General features: G+C 35.9%; 1 protein-coding gene and 1 pseudogene across 1 annotated transcript; one reads left to right on the top strand and one right to left on the bottom strand.

Annotated features, from left to right (window-relative positions):
* Positions 1 to 4894: 4894 nt before the first annotated feature.
* On the top strand, positions 4895 to 16215 carry LOC132615897 (pyruvate kinase 1, cytosolic-like; annotated as a pseudogene).
* Positions 16216 to 16336: 121 nt separating this feature from the next.
* LOC132615896 (uncharacterized) lies at positions 16337 to 18844 on the bottom strand. The gene has a single exon (XM_060330489.1). The coding sequence runs from the start codon at positions 18483 to 18485 to the stop codon at positions 16710 to 16712; it is 1776 nt and encodes a 591-aa protein (XP_060186472.1). The 5' UTR covers positions 18486 to 18844; the 3' UTR covers positions 16337 to 16709.
* Between the last annotated feature and the right edge of the window lie 7312 nt (positions 18845 to 26156).

Below are 26156 nucleotides of genomic sequence, written 5' to 3'. Positions count from 1 at the left end.
TGTTCCGTCTAATTCAAACACTTGTATGCCATTCGATATTATTCATAGTGATTTATGGACTTCTCCTATCTTAAGTTCCATGGGTCATCGGTATTATGTTCTTTTCTTGGATGATTTATTTAAATATTTGTGGACTTTTCCCTTAGCTAAGAAATTTGATGTCTATGCTAAGTTTTTAGAATTTCGGGCCCATGTCCGAACGCATTTCGAACGAGAAATAAAAAATGCCCAACGTGATAATGGGAAAGAATATGAGAATAATGATTTTTGGCGTTTTTGTGAGTCGAATGGGATGTCTTTCCGTCTTTCTTGTCCACATACGTCCTCACAAAATGGGACGGCCGAAAGGAAAATTCGGTCTATCAATAATGTCATGCGGACTCTTCTTGCCCACGCTACTCTTCCACCTTCCTTTTGGCATCATGCATTGCAAATGACAACTTACCTACTCAATATTTTACCAAGCAAATTATTGAATCAAAAGTCTCCCCTTCATGCTCTATATCAAAAGGAATCTTTGTACTCTCATCTTCGAGTTTTTGGGTGTTTGTGCTACCCCCTTTTCCCGTCAACTGCGATTAATAAGTTGCAAGCCCGGTCTACACCTTGTGTAATTTTGGGGTACCCATCAAACCATAAAGGCTACAAATGCTATGACTTATCATCAAATAAAATCATCATTAGTCGTCATGTTATTTTTGATAAGACTCAGTTTCCCTTTGCTAACTTTCCTACCCTTCAACCCCATACATAGGATTTTTTGGATGAAGGAATCTCACCTTATGTTTTTCATCACCTCAAAAATCCGGAGCCTCCCCTTCACCGCCCTCTGCCCAGCCGAGCAGTCCCCCTCCACTGTCTTCCGTTACCACTGCTGGACCAACGGTGCAGCAGCCCCAGCCGGTCCCTCCCCCCCTATTTCTTCATTCTCCGGCACTCCTATTACTACACCGCCTATCATGCAGGCTGCCCAACAGGCCCCTAACCCGACCACCAGCCCCCTTCCCCATGCCACTGTTCAGCCGCCTATCCCCACTCTCCGACCCACCATAGTCACACTCAGCCAGCGGGGTATTGTCAAGCCTAAACGTCAGTTTAACTTATATACCACGGTTACAAAATCTCCTCTACCTCGTAACCCATTGGCCGCTCTTCGTGACCCGAATTGGAAAATGGCTATGAATGATGAATTTGATGCTCTTGTTACGAATAAGACGTGGGATTTGGTCCCCCGTCCACCTAATGTTAATGTTATTTGTTCTATGTGGATTTTTACTCATAAATAAAAGTCTAATGGTGATTTGAGAGGCATAAAGCCCGACTTGTAGGTGATGGCAAAACTCAGCAGGTTGGCATAGATTGTGGTGAGACGCTCAGTCTGGTGGTGAAACCGGTGACTATCCGCACTATTCTTAGTCTTTCTTTATCAAAGCATTTGCCTATACATCAACTGGATGTGAAGAATGCTTTTCTTCACGGTGAGCTCAAGGAAACTGTGTATATGCATCAACCTATGGGTTTTCGGGATCGCACATATCCTGATTATGTTTGCCTATTGCGTAAGTCTCTCTATGGGCTTAAGCAGGCTCCACGTGCTTTGTATAGACGATTTGTAGATTTTGTGTTTTCCATTGGCTTCTCAAATAGCAGGTCTGATAATTCTTTGTTCATCTACCATACGGGGACTGACATGGCATACATTTTACTATATGTTGATGATATTATTCTCACTGCATCCTCAGACACTCTCCGTCGTTCCATCATGGATCGGCTTGGTTCTGAATTTGCTATGAAGGATTTAGGTCCTTTGAATTATTTTCTTGGCATTGCTGTGACCCGTCACAAGGGTGGGATGTTCCTCTCTCAACGTAAGTATGCCGAGGAAATCATTGATCGCGCGGGTATGTCCTCTTGCAAGCCCTCTCTCACTCCGGTTGACACAAAATCGAAGGTCAGTGCTACTTCGGGTGCTCCTTATGAGGATCTCACTCATTATCGTAGTCTCACAGGTGCTCTTCAGTATCTCACTTTCACGAGACCCGATATTTCATATGCTGTCCAACAGGTGTGCTTACATATGCATGATCCGAGGGACGATCATATGCATGCTCTTAAGCGAATTGTGTGTTATGTTCAGGGCACTCTTGACCATGGATTGTATCTATACCCCTCATTAGTCACCGGCTTTGTCTCCTACACCGATGCAGATTGGGGTGGATGTCCAGACACTCGTCGTTCTGCGTCGGGGTATTGTGTATTTTTGGGTGACAACTTGATTTCTTGGTCGTCAAAGCGACAACCTACTCTTTCTCGGTCTAGCGCTGAAGCGGAGTATAGAGGTGTGGCTAATGCTGTCTCTGAGTCTTGCTGGATTCGCAATCTTTTATTGGAACTACATTGTCTGGTTCGCAAGGCTACGTTGGTATATTGTGACAATGTGAGTGCCATATATCTGTCCGGAAATCCAGTGCAACATCCACGCACCAAACATATTGAGATGGACATTCATTTTGTACGTGAGAAGGTTGCGCGGGGACAGGTTCGTGTCCTTCATGTCCCGTCCCGATATCAGATTGCAGATATTTTCACTAAGGTCTTCCTCAGGTCCTTTTTGAAGATTTTCGAGACAGTCTAAGCGTTCGTAAACCTCCTGTTTCGACTGCGGGGGTGTGATAGATTATGTAAATATTTTGTAATCTCCTATTTTAGGTTAGAATATTTTGTATATTTGTAATCTCCTATTTTAGGTTAGAATATTTTTGTATATTAACCAATTCAAGGAATGAAAGGCAACTACGGAAAATAATTCTTTCAACAGGGTTTGAGTCAAAATTATTTCGAACCCTTATCTAACAGCCATTATCAAATCTTAACCTCCTACTACGCTCATATCCTTAGTTCAAAACCATTCGGTTCATATAGTAACAAAATCATGTTTTTATTAGCTAAGATGAGTTTCATGGATTCCTATCAATTTACCACTATGGCCTTTCCACCACACTCATACAATCACAATATTTGAGTAAATTTCAGTTTTATCCCCATAGCTTTTAAAGTGTTGGAAAACAATAACTTCTTCACTTCATAAATGGAAAAGATAATGTAACCTCCTTTGGATTGAAAAACCATACCTTCTTCACCTTTTGAATGAAACTAAGAACTCCTTGTAGCTCAAAAGTACTCAATAAGCGGGGGAAAAATAGTCTAGTGTAAAAGGTAAATAAGAAAAAAACCATTTTTGAGGGAAATTTTGGCTCTACAAAGTTATTTCCCTCTGTTTTCTTCATTTTATTTTAGGCAAATTAATTCTTACAAATCACAGTTTAGGGATTATTTTTAGAGCCACAAAATGCTTATACTCATCGGGCGGGTTGTTTTGTTTGGGTTTTTAATTAGAGATTTTGAATTTAAATTTTAATAATAAAATTGTATTTAATAAGAAGGCTTCATCTCAAAAAATAAAATTTCACAACACATTAGCCGGTACCAAAATGGATATTGGAATTGGACCATGAATGGAAAATAAAAACAAATGTGCCTCCAAAAGACTTGTTTCACTTTAAACAATTTCTGATAAAGATGTTGTATAGATTAGCATCTTTAACTTTATTACACCTTTCTTTTTCCTTATTGCTTACAATTCCATGTCATTACAGCTTCATAGATTAGCATCTTTAACTTTATTACACCTTTCTTTTTCCTTATTGCTTACAATTCCATGTCACATCTTTAACTTTATTACACCTTTCTTTTTCCTTATTGCTTACAATTCCATGTCATTACAGCTTCATAGAAAAGATTTTATATGAACGTAAGGTGAGCCTAATCTGTCGTGATAGTGACAAGTGGTGACCACCATTAAAATCCACCTATATCAGTATACTGCCAGCTCCCACTGCTCGTCCTATAAGAAAAATACAAGAAAGGCAAAATGATGATAAAATAAGAGACCTCGAGTTTCTGCACCCAAGTGTGAAAAAAAATTATTATATAAGTTTATTACAATATATAAATAATAATAAACTCACTCTCTTCTTTTTTAATTAATGGATCTTACTTTAATTGGGCCAAAATTTTAAAAAATAAGAATTTGTTTAAAATCTTGTGTTCTTAATTTAAAAATGTATGCAATGTATTAAAATATCTTTAGATCATGTAAAAGCTGGAGTTAAAGAGTTATTCCCTCTATCCCAATTTATGTGAAGGATCCAGAATTTGAAATCAAAACACTTAATTTTAACTATAAATCTGAGTAGTATAAATTCTTCAATTTTCTTAAAAATATTTACATATTTGAGAAGTACGCGAAAATTACTATAAATCGCCATAGTAATGATCCAAAATATTCATAAGAAATATCAAAAGATTTTAGTTAAAAAAAAAAAAGAAAAAACTCCCCAAACAGTAACACCATCATATGAAATGAGACAAAAAAATACTACTCCCTCCTTCTCAAATTATATGTCTTTTTTGTTTTGTTTTAACACCCCTTAAGAACTTTTAATTAGAAGCGGTATTTGACTAACTTTACCATGGTTTATGTCTAAGTTATAATCTCTTTTCAGTAAATATTTATTCTATTTATGTGTTATTTCCATTGATACAAAATTCTACTAAGGATAAAATAGAGAAAAAAAAATTAATTGTACCTTGAACTTCAAAATCGACAAATAATTTGAGACAGAACAAATAATAAATCTATAACTTTTTTTTTTTTGGAACAAACTAAAAGGAAAATAGACATAAATTAAAACAAAGATAATAATAGTTAAAATAATTTATTATTGCATTATACTTAAAATATATTAATTCATGTGAAAAGAAAAAAGATATAGTAAACGGCTTTTGAGAAAGCGAAAAGTTATTTAAATATATCTATTTCCCGGTCTCACTCATTAAAACCATTTTGCTACACTTGTAATATTCTGCGTACTATTTTTAGCATTTTGTATACCTCCATTATTGTACAGTCTGTGAGCTCACTCACCGCAACTGCAGTGACCGGCTACCGGAAAAAATGCACTCTACCAGCTTACTTCTCGAAGAACCTATTCGTATGGCCTCGATTCTCGAGCCATCAAAACCTGTGAGTATAAATTCTACTACTGCACTAGAATTGACCTGTTTCATTCATTCTAACTTGTTAATTTTCGTCAGCTTACGTTTTATGAAGCTCTTCAGTGTTAATTATTATTATTATTATTTTTTTTGGATAATGTGCTGATTCTTTGAAACTTCACAACTTTGATCAATTTAGCGATAGTGATAATTTTTTTTTTCTTTCGAGTTTTTTATTTGATAATGATCTGCAGATTCTAAGAGCCTGAAGTGATCAATTTAAGCTTTATGAAGCTCTTTAGTCATAGTTTTTTTTTTTATAATGTGCTGTAAGTGATTATTGTTGTTTGATTCTCTGTAACTTCATAATTTGATCAATTTAAGCTTTATGAATCACTTTAGTGATAATTTTTTTTTTTGTTTTTTTTTTTTATAATGTGCTGCAGAGCTATGAGCTTGAAGTGATTATTGTTATTTGATTCTATGTATTTTGGTCAATTTAAGCTTATGAAGAACTTTAATGATTTTTTTTTTTTTTATAATGTGCTGTAAGTGATTATTGTTGTTTGATTCTCTGTAACTTCATAATTTGATCAATTTAAGCTTTATGAATCACTTTAGTGATAATTTTTTTTTAATTTTTTTTAATTTTTTTATAATGTGCTGCAGAGCTATGAGCTTGAAGTGATCATTGTTATTTGATTCTATGTATTTTGGTCAATTTAAGCTTATGAAGAACTTTAATGATTTTTTTTTTTTATATAATTTTTTTTTTTTATAATGTGCTGCAGAGCTATGAGCGTGAAGCGATTATTATTGTTTGATTCTCTATTTTGATCAGCTCTTTAGTGATTATTTTTTTGTTTCGTCTTTAGTTTTTTTAAATATTGTGCTGCAGAGCTATGAGCCTGAAGTAATTATTATTGTTTGATTCTCTGTAATTTTGGTCAATTTTAAGCTTTATGAAGCTCTATAGTGATAAAATGTTTTTGATAATGTGCTGCAGATGCTATGAGGTTGAAGTGATTATTGTTGTTTGATTTGTTAAATGTTTTTGTAGACTTTTTTCCCAGCATTGACGAAGATTGTTGGCACGTTGGGTCCGAAATCACGTTCGGTGGAGATTATCTCGAGTTGCCTTAAAGCTGGAATGTCTGGTATCATATTTTTATCACTAGCTATGTAGTATTAAATTGACTATTTGAGTAATTAAAATGAGTATTTTTGTCAAGAAATTGAAATTAAATAGATAACTCCAAATATTGTCAATAAGAAAAAAGGAACTTCAAAAAACTAACAAAAATGCAACTCATGGACATCGAACCAGGATAGTTATACTAATGTATCGACATTTTATGTATTTGTATGAAGAGAGAGATTGTTGTTGTCACTGTTGTCATTGCTTTGCTCTTGTTTTTTTCTTCTTCATTGACAAATAAAGAATTTCTTTGCAATGTAAGTAAAATCGTGGATAATATTTCCTCTCAGTAAGTTACCTGTTTTGCATTTGTGAACATAGTTGCTATTTCCATTCGACTAAGTTTGGTTGGATATAACTCAGGGATAGGTAAAAAAAAAACTAGTCATATAGGTTGGGCTTAACTGAGTGGCAGGATATATTGGAAATTGGTATTTTCAAAAGCATGTTTGTAGCCTTCATGTGCTTCTTTGGTTTGAAAGAAGCTGAATGCTGGAACTAAGCTGATCTAGAAGATTAACGCCATTACCCCCCCTTTTTTTTTTCCGTTGTGTATATTAGTGGCACGATTTGACTTTTCATGGGGTGATGCCGAATTTCACCAAGAGACATTGGAAAATCTAAAGGCAGCTATCAAAAACTCAAAGAAGCTCTGTGCGGTAAGCTCGTTGCTCATGCTATATATTCAAGACTAAGCTGAGCTTCTCTGTTTTATATAAGTTTAAATGGTATAACTTCTGAAATTCCTTATTTCCAATTATTCTCCTTGTCTTTTCAGGTTATGCTAGACACTGGTGGTCCTGAATTACAAGTTGTCAATAAGAGTGAAAACCCAATATCACTCCAAGCAGAATCCTTGGTTGTCCTGACACCTGATCAAGATAAAGAGGCTACCTCAAATCTACTGCCAATAAACTTTAGTGGCCTATCAAAGGTAATTTCTGTAAGGTAAAAGTATGTCTTTTCGGGAAGTTTTTTGGAACTGCACCTCCCAGGTTTCCTTTAGCAGAACAAGATAAAAGTACATTTGAGGTTGAATTGACTCTTATTGGGAACAGTAGCAGCAGGAGGAGATTCTAGACTGGTGTACCTTTCACATCATGTTAAATCTCAAATTGGGCCTTCTTAATTTTGTCCACGGAAATTTAGATTAGTCAATTCCTTATCTGATCAGACAGTAGCTACTAATTTGGATGGCAGTTAGGATTGTGGATCCTCAAAACGAGGAATCAGTATTATTCATAGGGGTTAGTGATCAACCAACATGTGGTCTTAGGGAGGCCGAGGCTTCCCTAGAACTGGAGAATCAACTGATGACGATAGTGGATCAAAATAAAATCTGACCTCGGAAGTTAGAGAGTATACTAGTAGAAAATATACTCTGAGACTGTAATTCTGTAAATGTCGAAGCATTTTGAATTTGCTTCCCCTTTTTTTATTCGCTTGCATCAAACATGACATTTTCTAATGCTAATATTAATGACTATGCAGTCGGTGAAGAATGGAGATACTATTTTCATTGGTCAGTACTTATTCACGGGAAGCGAGACTACCTCAGTGTGGCTAGAGGTGAGGCAGCTGTGCTAAATGACAATTTAAAATGTTTGGACTAGCAGCATGATCTTTTTTATGTCGTTCAGCTATGTGAGAAATACTTTATCCACTAATCACTGTGCAGTCCCCTTTACCCCTTCCCGAAGGCCACAACACACAATACCACCAAAATAGTGTGTGTGTCAGAGAGCGCAAGAGAGAGAGAATGCTATGGTATGGCACTTTGCTATCACTTGTGAGTTGTGAAAGCATAGCGCCCTCTGTTCAGACTTTCTGCTTATACGGGAATGAGGAAACATTGGAAAAAAGATATTGCTCAATGTTAAAGTAGTAAATTTTTTATCTCAAGAGTTCTCCATGATGCAGGTTACAGAGGTGAAAGGAGAGGATGTCGTTTGCTTGATTAAAAATTCTGCCACCTTGGCTGGACCATTGTACACATTACATGTCTCCCAGATCCATATTGACTTGCCAACTCTCACTGACAAAGATAAGAAGGTATATGTTTACCTAATGCAAAAGACTATCATTTTGAATCAGCCTTTCACTCTCTTTGACTTTATGCCAAATCAAATTGGTTAGAGAGATCTTGTGTATTTTGTGTAGGCAGTATCAGAGCCGAATGCTTATTTTTATTTTTGGGGATTACAATTTGCTTGCTTGTTTAGGTTCAGATTCTGTTTTAAACACGACTCTGCAGTTGCTTATTCGCCAATTTTTTCTCCAGAACTATGATAATCTCTTCTGACGACATTTTTACCGGATGTCCTGCAACAATTTTAGGTTATAAGCACTTGGGCTGTTCGAAACAATATAGATATCCTTTCCCTGTCATATACACGACACGCTGAAGACGTTCGACATGTAAGGCCTTTTCTTTGCACTTTTCTTACATTCAGCCTTTCCCTTACTTATGTAAGATTTTGACTTCTTCTATCCTGTTGTTTCAGAAGTGAATAAATATATCTTATAACAATCAAATGGTTCTTCATGTTCTTGTTCAGGCTCGTGAATTTCTGTCTAAGTTGGGTGATCTTAATCAAACACAGATTTATGCAAAGATAGAAAATGTGGAGGTCAGTTACCTTTTGAATACTTCATAAGAAAACTGCACGGTAGTATTGATTTGGCATTGCAGTTTGTAATAAATTTCCCTTCCATTTACTTGTAGGGAATGGCCAACTTTGACGAAATCCTCGGAGAAGCTGATGGCATCATTCTCTCTCGCGGAAATTTAGGGATAGATCTACCACCTGAGAAGGTCCAGTATTACTCATAGTTTTTTTCCAGTGACATTAATGATGAAAATAAACAGCCCCCTCGTTTAAGTGACATAGTGACATATTCTTAAAGGTTATTCAATGGTCTGCCAATTCAAACACCAAATGGTACACAGAGATTCTTTCTTGGCTGGGTGGTGCAGTGAAATTTCAATTAGGGTTGAAAAATAATATTATGGTTTATGAGAAAATAAATGGGTTCCCATTTGACAGCAAACCTGTGAAGCACTATTCTCTTACACAGATTACTGAAATGTATTGCGTGCCTGATTTTTTTTTTTTTTTAAATGAATTGATTTATGCTTAGATGGCATACTATGTTATCTGTGCCGGTCTCTTTCCTAGAAAGAGTGATAGTACATGAATTTATATTTTTTGAATAGTATTTAAAAAGGTTGCATTGAGAAGAGTAAAGCAGGTGTCCTAAAACATTTTTATGCTATATAAAGGTTGAACACCAACTTATTATTTTAAGACAGGATCGCTAAGGCATTGCACATAAAAAGCAAACCCGATGGCATGTAGAAAGCAAGTTCTTTCATAGAACTATATGTGGGCTCATTATATATTTGTGTAATCGATGTGCGATAAAATGGTGCCTGTTTTTCTTTGTTTCATTGGATTGTTTCCCGGTGCTCTTTTAACTGATTTTGAGCTTGTGACGTTTGCAGTTATCTTAGTATCGACTCCTTATGTTCTAACAGATTCTATTAATTACCAGGTGTTCCTATTCCAAAAAGCAGCTGTTCATAAGTGCAATATGGCCGGGAAACCTGCTGTTGTCACTCGTGTTGTGGACAGTATGACTGATAACTTGCGACCGACTCGTGCTGAGGCAACAGATGTTGCTAACGCTGTATTGGATGGTAGCTACAGTTCTTTGACAGGCCTGCTATCACATTAATTTGATCTAAGATACCCGCGTGAACATGGAATATATACTAAAAGCTTCTAGTAGTATAAAAGTGTGTTTTTTGGACTCTTCTCGAAAATGCTTCTTATCATTTTTCTTTCATCCCAGGTAGTGATGCAATTCTTCTAGGTGCAGAGACTCTGAGAGGTTTATATCCTGTTGAGACTATTTCCACTGTTGGTAAAATTTGTGCTGAGGCATGTCTAACCTTGTTGCTGTTCCTAACATGGTTTATGCTACCATCATGAATATTTCTGTTGTTGTATCACCCTTAGTCCGCCTTCTTTGAACCTTCTTTTTCCCATCCTCACTGTTCTTTATACTAAAAATCCACAATCGACCTTCAGAGTACGAATTTTGCTGATATCTTCTTAAGGTCACCTATTTGGTAAGATTTAACAAATGTAATATATATGGAGCGCAAAATACTACATCTAGTATTGGAAATAGCAATAATAGACTACTGTATCTTTTCAGGTGTATCGATGCCAGAAGCAATAGCTGTTTTGACTTGACATTATTACCATAAATATGGTTTTACCTCGCAGCAAGCACACTTATCATGAAATCAGTGTTTATTCTTTACTCATTAAAATTGTATTCCTTCTGGAGGTTGGATGAACATTCCAAAACATACCCCTTAAAGTGGTTTTGAGTGTGCCAAAGCAATTTCTTCATATGTACTGAAAGTTTCAGATGTTTAATAGGGTTTCAGTTCATGAGAAGGAAAGTCTTAACATCCAAGCACTTCAACCTCTAAGACTTTCTGACTGATAGTTACATGGATAAGCTCCAAAACCATCTACTTTCCCAGCATATGTGTGACTGTATAGTTCAGTAGGTAATATTAAATGGCCATCCGTCAGTGCTAATTGTTGGAGACGACTGATTTCTGTCATGATGTGAACTAGGGCATGCAGCTATGGAAGAAACTACCAACTTGGACATGATTTTAACAGGGCATGCTTTCCCCATCTATTTCTCTTTTAAGGACCTCTGTAGTAGTGAATTTCACTTTTCAAAGAAGAGAGATACGGAGAGAAGCTCAATCTCCAAACTAGGATATGCCATGGTTGGACTGTATTTTGTCTGTAGCCAAAATGGTAGAGTAGGGTGGAACAAAATCCATAGCTAATCGGTAGTAAGGGTGACATTGCAGCATAACTCTGATCTTGCCATTTCATATTTGTCTTAAAATTCACTCTATGCCCTCCAAAATGGTTTTTTGTTGATTCACTATTTAGCCAGGTAATAGTTCTGAGATGCTCTTGTAAGTTTTACTGATTACGTTAACTCCATTTTCCAGGCAGAAAAGGTTTACAATCAAGATGTCTATTTTAAGAGGACTGTCAAGTATGTGGGAGAACCAATGACTCACTTGGAATCTATTGCTTCCTCTGCGGTACGTTTTTTCTGCTGCTCATGTTAAACTTTTTACTAGGCTGGAAGGAAACAGTGCCATAGACTTGAAGACTGTTTTATTGACAAGAATGCTGTCTGCACTACTATTGTTTGATTCAGGTACGTGCTGCCATCAAGGTGAAGGCATCTGTTATTATCTGCTTCACTTCTTCAGGGAGAGCTGCGAGGTCTCTCTTTCTCACCAATCATCTTATTGGCTATGCTTGGATGCAAATTGTAGTTTTCTGTCAAAATCATCTCTACCGGACCTTCTCACCATAGAATGCTGTCATCTGAAGTTTATTCTTTGGTGCAATGAAATTTAATTATAACCTTTCACTGATAATGCAGATTGATAGCTAAATATAGGCCACCAATGCCAGTATTGTCTGTTGTCATTCCTCGTCTCAAGACGAACCAGGTTCGTTGGACATTCAGTGGTGCGTTTCAGGTAATGGATATTTCGTGAATGACTTTATTTTTTAACCATCTTTCCACTTAGTAATAGCTTTTATCTCATTGTGTAAAATAGTAGTTGCTAACCGTCATGTTACCCGTCCCAAAATGAAGAGCATCTTATGCCTATATGTGTAACAAATCAAGCTCTTGCTATGCTTTCATCGCTAACAAAATTGTGGTACATATCTTCTTTCACTGCCTTTTTTTTTTTTTGGGTGTAGAATGAAGCGAATCATTCTTACAGTTGCTAGAACCCAACATGTCTAGGGATATACTTTATTTTCCCACATTTTTTATTTTGCCTACATTGTATAGAGCTTTCTAGCCAATTTTTGGGCTACATTGAATACAAATCTTACCATTTCTAAAAAAAATAAAAATAATGACAGATCTTTATTTGGATGGATCTGACTCATTTACCTCCTACGAATGTGTCCATTGTCTTTGGTCTGCATACAATTCTTACGTGAAGCAAGTATTGAATCCTGTTAGACCAAAAACTTTTCTCTGCTATTTCTTAATCACACAGGTTTTATATGATGCCAATAAAGCTCCTCTTTCATTTTTTAATTTCTTTAAGAGTTGTTTTATGCACTGTCAGATTTACACATCAGGTTTACTTCACTTAGAACAATAGGTGAGTCTTCATAGCAAGCCTGATATGGGTAACCTGATATATAGAAAAGTAATCTGCTATGACTGGTTGAATTGACCTGATGGTGCAAATTTCTTTTTACAGAGTCAGTGCATATTAATTGAAATCCTTTTTTAAATTCGTACTATTAGTGATGTTATCATTGGCAAATAGAAAATGACACTGATTTTATTTGGATATTGCATTGATGTAAATGACAGGCTAGGCAGTCTCTTATTGTTAGAGGGCTTTTCCCCATCCTTGCAGATCCACGACATCCGGTAATGCTTTTTTCCTTTGTTCCTTCTTGTTAAGTGATTTATTTTTAGACCTACTGTATTCTGACTAAAAGATGATATTAACCAACATGGAATCACGGAATGTGTGATTTTGCAATATTACTTGACCTGATGTGTTAGTTTTCTTTTTTTCTGTATTCATATGTGAACTAGTGAGCAAAATAAAGGAAGGAAGCAGAATACAGCGACTGTGTTTCTCTTTCGATCTTGTTGGAGTTAGCTATATGGATCCTTACTGTGTGTTTCGATACATCTGGAATCATTTCATTCCAATTAAATAGTTTAGGTTAACACTAGAAATTCCTTACATTTCTATTGGCATATAAATCTCTACCAAGATGAAGGACTCCTAGCAATTGTAGACCTAATGTGAATGCAGTAACATGGCTAAGACTTAATCTGAACTAGTTAGCATCGCCTATAGGAACCTTTTTCTTCCATTGTGTTCTATTTTTCGCTAAGTCGGCTTCAAGTTCATGTGGTAATAACAGAATACAAGATACACCTAATATTGTATTAGGAATTATTTAACATGAACAATTAATAAACATTCCAACACCTTTAACGAGTTGACATTCTAACAAGTATAAACTCAATAGGAGAATACCAGCTTGAGCTTACATATAAAATTAAATAGTCAATAGAGACTTGCCAAAAATTCACCGGAAAACTTCTGGTCGCCAAGATCTAGCTGATCAGTTCTGGTCATTGAAATCTTGTTGAAAATATTTTGGTCACAGGCATCTCATTAGGAAAGTTGCGAGAAAATTGACTGGCAGAACAATGACTTGAATAGTGATTGGAGAAGGTGTGAAAAAAAGTGGTGCTGTCAGAGCAGTCACTACAAAAAAATATAGTATGACTAGATGATCAGTCACCGGAAAGAGGCAAATGAGCTGCTGGAAGGGTCACCTGAAATGGGGCATGATGCCTAGAATGGTAACCATGAACGGAGAGGTTTCACAGCATAGTAAGAGGATATAAGAGCTACTTACTTATCAAACATAAGAGTGAAGATACTAATGGTCATTTAGAATAGGCTACAACATTAAGAAAAAAGAAAAACAAGATACAATAGTAAAAGAGTGAGAATTGAGAGAAAAAGGTGAATGAAAGCTACTTATGCTGCTGTCAAGATTGAAGAGGCCCTGTATCTGGTGAGAAAAATAAGAAAAAGTGTAAGAGGAGGAAAGATAATGAATAGATAAGTTGATAAGCATACAAGATAAAAGTGCGATATATAATCAACAACATATAGTTAAGCAATGAGAAATTAACTTAACCACCAACATTAACATTCTGACTGACTATCCACCTGGCATTCTGAAGAAGCTTATTTATGCTACCGCCTAAGCAAAAAGGGAGAATTTAACAAAGTGTGGAAGAATTTCGAGAAACATAATATTTTTTCTGATCATCCTATATAGTCATTATAAAGATTATTTTCCCCAAGTTGGTTAATCCTAAATTAGAGCAATGTTTCAGCAGTGCATTGAAGTGATGATGCGTGTATTTTGGTTGCCATCTTTCGACTCCTCTTGTCAACTGTAAGATGAGTTGAAGTGTTGATCTGAGACACTGCAGGATCTTAATCTGTATGGGTGACGAAAGTAGTACTATTAAGTTGTCTCTTCTGAATAAGTCATCTACTTGTAACTGTAGATTTATGTCACTACAAGATCTTACCCAATGTTAGGTGACAAAGTAGTACTATTAGGTGCTCTCTTTTGAATATTACATCTATTTAACAATTCAATGCCCCAGTTGGAGAATGAAATGATTATATCATAAGTCATGCAAATAGTATTGCACCCAAGGGGTTAGGATAAGAGCACAACTTGTGATGTGCGGGCTAGGTGTGCGTCACGGGTTCAAATCTTGCCACATACAAAAGCCTGGTATTTAAGTGGAAAGGAGTAGAGGGACTCGTCCATTATCAACCAAGTTTTGAACCGTGCTCCACTGGCCTGAGGTGATTTTTTGGTTATCAAAGAAAAAAAGTATTGCACTAAATGGTCTGACTTCGAAGTCAGCAAAGTGGTAGGAGAGCCATGAAATCTCAGATTCAAATGTCAATGAAGGCGAAAAAACACTAGTTATTTCTTCCCATCTGCCTAAGTCTTGGTGGCAGAGTTACCCAGTACTTGTGTTGGTGGGGAGGTAGTAGGTACCTCGTGGAATAGTCGAGGCGTGCAAGCTTGCCGGACACTAGCGTCATAAATAAAAAAAATGTCACATAAATAGTATTGCACCAAGGGCATGGTCTAATGGTCAAAGAATGTGGCATGAAGACCATGGGAAACCAAGTTAGAGCCCCACTAGAGGTAAAAAGAAGTTGGGTGACTTTTTATATTTTTGGAGGAATAATTGAAGTGCGTTCAAGTTGACCCAAAAACTAGTTATCTCAAAAAAAATGAGGTAAGGCCCTTATTTACCTAAAAGTTCAGCTGCTGCGGCTCTGAGGTAGAGTATTGGACAAATTGCTTAGGTTGAAGAATGATATTCTCGAGTCACCATGACTAGTATTTGCCTGATTTATTTGACGTACTTACAGATTACAGTGACGAGGTATCAGATATTTGCCATGTGTCCTTTGAGCCTAGATCATTATTATTATTCAGGCCGTTCAGATGGGTCTACGTCTTGTTAATGGCCCTTGATCAATGTGAACTTTTCATAGCCATCCAGTTGCTGCCCTTCATGGAAACTGCCATTCAACTTAGCATCCTGGTGCTTGGATAAAATGGTTAAACATGCACTATACCTAGTATGTTCTATGACCAAAAGTTTGGGAGCAAAATATATTATGATTCATTGACATGCAATTTTGTAGTTCACCTAACAATCGTGGGGCTTAAAAAACTTGTTTATGTGCTACTCTATGAAGACTAAGCAACCCTGGCAGTAAAGACGAATCCTTCATAGAAGAGATGAATTTCTCCTCTCCTTTTTTGGTGGCTGATTTGTTTAACCCCCACTCCGCACCCTCAGGGCCTAATGGTGGAATGTTGGGTGTGCCGTGGCCAGAATATTGACCTATTCTTTCCATCTGCAGGCTGAGACCACAAATAAAACCAATGAGTCGGTATTGAAGGTTGCACTGGACCATGGGAAAACAGTGGGTGTTATAAAGCCTCATGACCGAGTTGTTGTTTTCCAGAAAGTTGGTGACTCATCTGTGGTGAAGATCATTGAGCTTGAGGATTAGGTTCGTACTTCTTTGTGCGTGTTACTTGGCTGAACAACACAGAATTCTCAGTTTAATAGAATGCATGAAATTTTCTACTCGAGCTATCAAAACATGTTGAGCTGTGGCTGTAATAATTGGCTCTGTGACAGTGCTAATCAACAGTATGTAATGGTTACCTATTTGCATTGTAAGAATTACAAGGCAATGTATAAATCTTATCTTTTGCCTATCCTTGTGTTTTGTAAGCATTGAGGGGTGCCGTTTGACATTGCTTCACAAAATACGTTCTTTTTTTGTTTAAATAATGTTATATGCAGCACTTCAGGTAGAGATTAGCAGCTATGATAACTATGCTTATGAATCGAGTAGTGATATTGGATTAGCTCCTTCGTACAAGTGTGTTTCAAAAGGATAAACTCAGGAAACGAGACAACTATAAATTAAACACAGATAGACCGATCATTTGTATGTTTTCTCTAATACTTCATGTTTCCATCTATTTACGCTCTTCTCGTACTTGTTTAATGCATCCAAAGGACTAATTCAAGTCATTTAAACAGTTATCTAGTTGTATTGTTCAAGAATAAAGCTAAGTATACTGCATATCAATGTTTTCTCGTTAAGTGCGAAGCTAGTATATATATAAGATCCTCAATTTCTCATTAGTAGATAGAAATTAAAGAGCACATCTTATTACAAATTTAGCAATCATTTTTTTACAACTCAATCAAACACTACAAGCTTTTGATACTCATCACCAGAAATAGCTTGCATCATCACAGCTTCTGGGGTCATAATCCCACCTTCCTCCAAGAACAAAGTCACAAGATTCTTTGAAAATCCACTCACAAGTGCCACTCCTTGTTGATTACTAGGAACTGGTGTTGCCTTTGAATCCCTCAAATTCCAAAACACAATTTCAGGCACCCTGTAATAACCTTTTTCCTTAAACTTTCTCGATATCACTTGATAATCAGTTTCCCATGGTCTTCTTGAAGCCTGATCAAATTCCATGTCACTAAAAACAAACAATCTCTTTATCATCTGCCCTTCGCTCAATTTCCCCTTCACAGCAACTTCAAGAATTTTATCAAACACTTGCTGAAAATCTGTATTGGAACCCCATTCCATTCTCCTAATAAAACCTGTCTTTTGAGACAAATTTTCTCCCTTTACAATGTGAAATTCTGGATTCTCACTGAATGTAATTAGCTTGCCTTTCCAAGGTTCTTCACTAAGTTCAGAAATAAGCAGCCCCAAAGCCACAGAAACCTCCATTGGAGTCCGTATCATGCTTCCTGATACATCACAAACTGCCATACAATTTGTTAATTTCCCCTTTTTTGCTAAGTCATTAACCATCCTTTCCCATTGAAGCTCTGCAACTCCCGGCCCTGTGGAATCATCCAATGATGCAATTATCTCATGTGGAAGCAGAGCACCAGCCGCGATTGTTGTTTTCCCACTCTTGACATCATCAAGATACTGCTCGAATCGTTTTTTATCGTGCTTGTAGAACAATTTCTTGTACATTTTCATGGCCACAGAAGGGACGCGTTTATAAGGAAGCTCTTCCCACTTATTTGCACAAATATAAACCTCTGGAATCTCCAACGCCTTGTGGAGTGGCACGAGCACGTCTTTTCTCAATCTATTCCTCACGCGATAAGCATAATGAGCATCGTCTTCAAGATCGATGTAGTCATCATCATTACGAGGAAATAACTTTCTTCCAACACTTTCACACATTAGCAATGACTTATCATAAGAAGAATCAAGAGATGGACACCACTTAGCCGCAAGGCTAAGCTCATAAAACTTCCCCTCATTGTACAATTCCATGTCTTCCCACAAAGCATCAGCAAAGAAACCAGACACTTTATCATACAGGAATTGAAAATCAGTATCTTGTGTGAATCTGTCCAATAATTTGTTTGCCTTAGCCAGTGTCTTTTCCCTCTGAATTCTTTTGGCCTTCTCCTTAGGAATAATACTACTACCTTTTTTCTCCTTTAAACCCTCCAAAAATCCCTCTCTTTTCTTTTTCATCCACTCTTTTTTTTCATTCTTTCTAACTTCAGGACCCTCAAGCAATCTGTACAAAATTTCCAACACATCCTTAAAATACCCGAAATCGGCAATGGCATTAATATTGCATGCTAGGGTTTTAGGATGGTGATCGTGAAGCCATAAAGAAGCCGTATAAAACCCTTCTTTCTCTGATTTACCAGTGCCTCTAACTCCCCTTAAATTACAAATAAGCTTAAGGGTTGTCAAAGCATCATGTCTCCAAGAAAGTTGCAATCTTTCCAATAATTCTTCAGGTGGGGTGTCAGGGACAACATGGAAAAATAAATCTAAACATGGGTTTCCAGTAGATAGAAAAGTTGCTGAACCATTCTCTGTGAAACCCATTGGAGGAAATATTAATGGGCTTGTTCGGCATGCGCATGCCCATACCAAACACCTGTTTGGTATGGGCATGCGCATTCCCAGCATGTTTGAGATTGAGGCGTAATTTTTCGGGCCTTTGGGGCCATGATTGATAGTACTATATAAAGTTGAAGGCGATTATGATGAGTTGATATTTAGGGTCATGCACGGTGAAGTGGGAAATGTTTTGGTTTGAAATTTGTTTTGGAGTATTATATATAGTGATGGTTTACTTGGTGGCTACGTACAATATATAACCGACTTAGGGTTTTTGCTTTTGGATAGTTAGAGTTAAAATAGGGGGAAGTTATAAGATGTGAAGATTATTCACTTGTTTTGCACGGTAAAAGAGTAAGATTGAGGAAAGGAGTCGGTATTAGCTAGATTGAAAGTTTCAAACCACTGTTATTATTGTATCGGGTCTGTTTGGAAAGCCACCTGGTAATTGGGATAATTACTGGGGTAGTAATTACACAACCTAGTAATTAAACAATATATTAATTACAATGACCTGTTTGTTTGTCATAATGTAATTACAGTATAATTATAAGCATACTGTTTATTTGCACATGTGTAATTACACAGTTAGATTAGTTTAGAAATAAAATTAATTAATACTTGACAAATATGTTCGTTTATAAATGAAATATTGAATTAGGTATTTAAGATACATATTATTTCTTGAAAATATATTAATTAATAATCACATTTGTAAATAATATTTTAAAAATAATTATATATTTTTTAAAATTTATAATATTTTAATTTAATTAATTATCAAATTAAAAGCACACAATTTGAAAGAACATCAATGGTTGGATGTTTGACAAAAATATTAATATTTATACATATAATAATGTCATCACATTATTCAAATGTTTGACAAAAAAAAAAAATCTATCAATCGTTAGTGGAAAATGAACAACATATAATGTAAAAACAACAAGTGAATACTACTAAAGCAAATAAATTGAAATCGAAAATATAACCTAAATTCAAAATTCAAGAAAAAAGTTTAACATGATACTGTTATGGAGTTAATTCCAACATAGCATAAAATAAGTTCTAACATAATTTAAGTAAATATAATTCAAAAGAAAATGAAAACGTATATAAGTCTATAACCTCATTCAACAACAAGATTCTACCTTAATAACATCACTCGTTATGTGTCAAGTTTGTTAATGACTCATTCTTTCTAATATTAGGAAGTGTAGTTTCAAAAACTAGAATAATAACGTAATTACGCTAAATGAAGAAAATAAGAAAAAAAAAAAAAACAAGCAATTACATGAAATCACAAGAAATAAAGGTCGGAAAATGAGAAGAGTGAAAAGAAAGATAAATAATATATTAAAAAATTAAATAAAAATAATTTAAAAACAAAAATAAAAAAGAAAGATAAATAATATATTAAAAATTAAATAAAAATAATTTAAAAACAAAAATAAAAAAGAAATTAAAATAATAGAAATAAAAAATAAATTAAAAAGAAAAGAAATTAAAAGGTAATCCTGTAATTACACCCGATTCTCAACCCATTTGAGAATTAGAGAGTGTAATAACCCCCTCACAATTATGTAATACTTGGCCCGACAAACATATCAAACTCTGTAATTACATTCAATTCCAATTATATGAGTGGCTTGCCAAACAAGCCCATTGGTAAAAATATAAAAAGTGGAGACTATTTGACCAGACACGCGAATTACCGTCATGTTAGTCAACGCAAGTTAAAAATGACATATTCGACCTTCTCAAAATTAACGCTTCATTCGCACCGAACAATAGAGGTCTGGAATGACCCATCCCAGAAGGTTCAGAGCGCCCGAACAAATGATAACACACACAAAGGTCAAATTTCGAGATATTGGGATTCAATTTAATGCCCCATCTTTTCACTACTTCTACAAATCGTGTAACCCCTTATATTGTAAACTTTTAATATATTAAAATACTATCTTTTGAACCAAAAAAATTAAAATTATTAAATACTATTTATTAGTAAGTATTGTAAAATACATTTATGTTAAATTTATTACTAAATAATCATAATGGGGTACTATTATTAGAATAATAATTAATTGTGTTTTTAACAGATAACATCTGTCACGATCCAACTCGATGAGTCGTGACGCGAGTGTCTGACCTCTACCGACCAAACACCCCTGTACTCATAACTGAATAATATTGAACATTAAGGGCCCATAAGAAACTTAAACTGATCCCAGACTGCCTACTGAAGGGGCGACATCATGAACTCTGTACATTTACATACATACAAGCCGAAAGAACAGTGCAAGCCAACTAGGCTGCTACATATACTGTACACAAAAGAATAGGAGCCAACAAGGCTACATCATCTGACATACACGTACATCTGTCTACAGAACTCTGGAATAAAAAACTATAGAAAGGACGGAACAGGGTCCCGTCATACCCATGTGCATATACATATCCAAAAGAATGGCATACCAAAATAGACTGCAGCTCCGGAATAAAATGGAGCGCACCAACTACTGCTGAGTGAAGGTCCTACGGAGTTGGACCACCTGTACCCTGTCTACCTGAACCTGCAGGCATGAACGCAGCCCCCCGAGCAATGAGAGAGTCAGTACGGATAATGTACTGAATATGTAAGGCATAAGAGCAACATAAGTATAAACATGAGAATCATGAACGAAATCTGAAACTCAAAGCTAAACTGGTTGTCTGCATAGATTTGTATGAACAAGTATCTGTATAACTGACAATGCCTCTGTGGGTGCATAATCTGCATACTCTCAATGATAATCATGCTCATGTATATAAATATAGGTCATAGTGCTGAGGAACGTTCAGCCCGATCCATATATTATATAATAGCGCCGAGGAACGTACAACCCGATCTATATATCATATAATAGTGCCGAGGAACGTACGACCCGATCCATATATCATCATCAAGGTGCACCAGCTGATCAGCTGGTAATGCGTATATAACGTTTATCCCCTTCCCCATACCCCATATACATATAATATTCGCGTATATAACGCCTTCTGGTCACGGGTCAATATGCATATGAATATATGAATGCAATGTATGTATAAACTGAGTACATAAAACTCTCGAAGTGACACATGGTCGTACTATCTCCGATGAACATATTTTGAGCTAACATCATCAATATAAGAAATCTCAAGACCCATGAACAGAAGGAACAATCATACGGGGTATAGAAACATCAAAGACTGACATACTCCTAATGCTTCTAAGAGTAGAGTAATATGGAAGCTCATTTGGTCGCTTGTTGGCTCATAACATAGGATCATGCCAAAAGAAGAAGGAATATGTCACGACCCAGCTAGGGGCCGTGACGGGTACCCGGGACTAGCCACCGAGCACCACTCGTTCTAATACTCATCTTACTCATTTAATGCCTTTTTACCAATTTTATACACGAATTGTAGGAAAATCATATTTTATATAAAAACATAAATACTTATATACATTTGCCTCTCGGCCATCAAAATAACATATACATAATAATAACATCTTGCGAGACCATCTGACTCACACTGCGTATCTACGAGCCTCTACTGACATACTAAACATATAGACGGAACAAGACTCCGTCATGCCCAAAATATGCATATATACCAAAAGAAGAACCATAAGCACCTCCGGACAATGGAGTGCTCTCGATCAGTTGACAGCTACTAAGGGTCTGGACCAAGCTCACCTTCCTGTCTACCTGTGGGCATGAACACAGCGTCCAAAGAAAACGGACGTCAGTACGAACCTTGTACTGAGTATGAGAGGCATAAACAATGAAGAAAGACAGTGATAATATAATGTGAACATCAATATGAAACATCTGAATCTGAATGACAATCATAAAAGAAGTAATGCATGCTGTCTTACTCATACTCATCATAATCTCATATATGCATAATATGCAAGCTGCCCGTCCATATCGGAACGGTGTAATAATCAATAACATTAGCCCGCGTCCAGGCCTCCCGCGTCCGGGGTACCATCTCATGTCGCCCACTAGTGGTGTCTGCCCATGCCAAAAGGTCATGGTGTATCCGTATAGCTGCCCGCCTTGGCGGTGACTGCCCGGCCAACTAGGCGCGGTGTAATATGATCATGACATGCTCATAAAAAATACTTATAATAATATGCTTATCATAGTACATGCATAAGACTCAAGATCAACTATACTCTATCGGGGTGACGTAAGGTCGTGATCCCCCGATTTCATTATGGAGCAATTATTGACATTCTGCCTCACCTTGAAGGAATTAGTACATAAGGTGAGTGTAAGCAATAAATAACATCATTATCAATATGGCATCATCATATCATATCTCTTATCTTACATAGACATTTATGGACTTAGGCTTCTAGCTTTCCGGAAAATAGGAACTCATGAAGAGGAAAAGAACTTATGCTATAGGATTCATGCCATTTGAAAGAAAGGACTAGCCTCACATACCTTTGTCGTTTAGCTATGTTATCGTTCACTTGCTCTCCTCCAATGTCACGTCGTTACCTTCACGGGAGAATTCATATTAACATTAGTTAATAGATTATAAGGACGCGTCGTAAATTCTAGAGAAAATTGGGCAGCATTTCCCCTGTAAACTTAACAATCCTCGAAATTCCAACTTAGCCAAACATCAATCAAAATACCAACAACAACAATACCAACAATTTCATATCAAACTAGACTTAAATCCATTCTTAAATTACTCCCAAAACAGCCCAATATACATTCGGATGCCAATGCTTGTATACACTTCTTTATTTCCGTATATCCATAATATAACAACAACAACTACAGCCAATCCCCCGATATTCCAGCCTACAAAACAGTCCATAACGACCATAAAACAGTCCCCAAAATATCATCGCAAAACAGCCACAAATATTATACCAAACAGCTCCAAAATATAGTCACAAAACAGCCACAAAAATTACATAAAACAGCCCCAAAATTTTGTCATAAAACAGCCACGAAAATTATATAAAACAGCCCCAAAATATTGTCAATAAACAGTCACGAAAATTACATAAAACAGCCCCAAATATCGGCACAAAACAGCCCGGTATACGCTTTGTATACAATATCTTTATACGCTTTATTCTCCCAAATTCAAGAACAACAACTTATCAACAACTTCAACAACAATGTCAACAATTATTATACATCATAACTCAGCTAATTCCATCCATTTAATCCACCTAAAACAGCCCCTTAATCCATAAATCCCAACAAAACAACAAACGAGTTTATAATGCTATTTTCTCCGTTCTAATCCGTTAAAACTCTAAATAAACTTGTTAACAATGAAAAATGGACCTTAATCTTACCTTAATTATGCAGCAACCACTTTCACCCTCTCTTTCTTGGCTGATTTTTAGCTCAAATTGAAGGCAACGCGACGTACAACACTTTTCTCTTCAGGAGCTTCGCGATTCGGGGCTTAGATTGTGGTCAAAATTTGGTTTCTTTCTCTATCTCTCCTCTCTCTCTCTACCTCTGAAATTTCTGGGTTTTTTGAGGTCTGAAAATGAAAGAGAAGGCCGAATGTTTTCATTAAATGGCAAAGAAAATGGGCTGACCCGACTTGGAATCGGGTTGGGCCGAATTCATTGCCCAGCTTGACCTTTCTGCCTTAAAATGTTCATATCTCCTTATCCCGATGTCACATGAAGACCCACGACCTATGGTTGGAAATCTATTTCAATTATCTACAACTTTCATTCTGGGAGTTTTCCCAAATTCCCAAAGGATGATAAGGTTATGACCTCCCGAAATCAAATCACCCGAAAACGTATCTTAAAAATATTATTTTGGAGGGCTTTCACTTTGATTTGGCTCAAGGGTCCTTCTTGGGTTGTGTTTAACTTCGCATATATTATTCATATAACTTGTCATATGTTCTAAAAAAAAATCTCGACATGTGGACCCCACCTCAGCTTATGAATAATTCATCGTACGAAAATACGGGATATAACAGAATAGCCTTAGCATACCTTAACGTCGCCTTAATCGTTTAACGTTCTCCTTCCACGTTCACAAGATCTACATTAAAAAGGATCATACTAAGGTTAGGTCTTAAAGACACTCTTAAGTCCATACTAGAATAATTCATGAGCTAGAGAAAATTGGGCAGCATTTCCTCTGTTTTATTGACTTCCATCATATTGCAAGACAGCTCCCAATAACTATAATAACATCCATAATATCATAACCAAGTACGTAGTCACATTTCATTAAGTTTCACAATTCATTCTCACATTCAACTTATACCGACAACTTCACGTCAACCCTTTACACAATTGTACACAACACTTTCTTGTCATCGTTATTACCCTTCATAACGAGATTATAATCATAACATTCTAACAATGATAATCCAAGGTAAGTTGCTACTCAAAATATCATGAATTCTACCTTTGAACTTCATCTTCTACTATCTTCCCTCATCCAAGTTATCCAACAACCAATCATTCTTAAAAACATGGAATAGTCATAGAAACTAACCTTTTATATCGTAGGAATGAGCTTTGGATCAAGTTACCAACTTGTATGAAAACCCTAGCTTCAATACCAAGGAAAATCTTGAGTTCTACAAACCCTATTGAGTCTTCCAACACTTGGATCCTTTGATTCTTGCTATTTAATCTTTAATCTCCCTTGGGTTTGTGGAGAATAAGTTTGAGAGAGGGTTGTAGGGCTTTTAAGACTTGGGTAAATGTTGGAAATGAATTAAATGAACTAGGGTCGTCCATATATAAAATTTTAAAAGCTGTCCCGACCCGATTATACGATCCGTATAAATGGACCGTATAATCCCACCATGGAAACACCCTTTTCTTCCATGGTTATACGGACCATTTATACGGGCCGTATAACTCATACGGTCCGTATAAGTGGTCGTAGGCGATTATGATGAATTGATATATAGGGTCATGCACGGTGAAGTGGGAAATGTTTTGGTTTGAAATTTGTTTTGGAGTATTATATATAGTGATGGTTTACTTGGTGGCTACGGACAATATATAACCGACTTAGGGTTTTTGCTTTTGGATAGAGAGTTACAATAGGGGGAAGTTATAAGATGTGAAGATTATTCACTTGTTTTGCACGGTAAAAGAGTAAGATTGAGGAAAGGAGTCGGTATTAGCTTAGATTGAAAGTTTCAAACCACTGTTATTATTGTATAGGGTCTGTTTGGAAAGCCACCAGGTAATTGGGATAATTACTGGGGTAGTAATTACACAACCTAGTAATTAAACAATATATTAATTACAATGACCTGTTTGTTTGTCATAATGTAATTACAGTATAATTATAAGCATACTGTTTATTTGCACATGTGTAATTACACAGTTAGATTAGTTTAGAAATAAAATTAATTAATACTTGACAAATATGTTCGTTTATAAATGAAATATTGAATTAGGTATTTAAGATACATATTATTTCTTGAAAATATATTAATTAATAATCACATTTGTAAATAATATTTTAAAAATAATTATATATTTTTTAAAATTTATAATATTTTAATTTAATTAATTATCAAATTAAAAGCACACAATTTGAAAGAACATCATTGGTTGGATGTTTGACAAAAATATTAATATTTATACATATAATAATGTTATCACATTATTCAAATGTCTGACAAAAAAAATAATCTATCAATCGTTAGTGGAAAATGAACAACATATAATGTAAA

The sequence above is a fragment of the Lycium barbarum genome, chromosome 10 (assembly GCF_019175385.1).
Source record: "Lycium barbarum isolate Lr01 chromosome 10, ASM1917538v2, whole genome shotgun sequence".
NCBI classification, from domain to species: domain Eukaryota; kingdom Viridiplantae; phylum Streptophyta; class Magnoliopsida; order Solanales; family Solanaceae; genus Lycium; species Lycium barbarum.
This window is presented reverse-complemented; position numbering and strand designations above follow the sequence as displayed.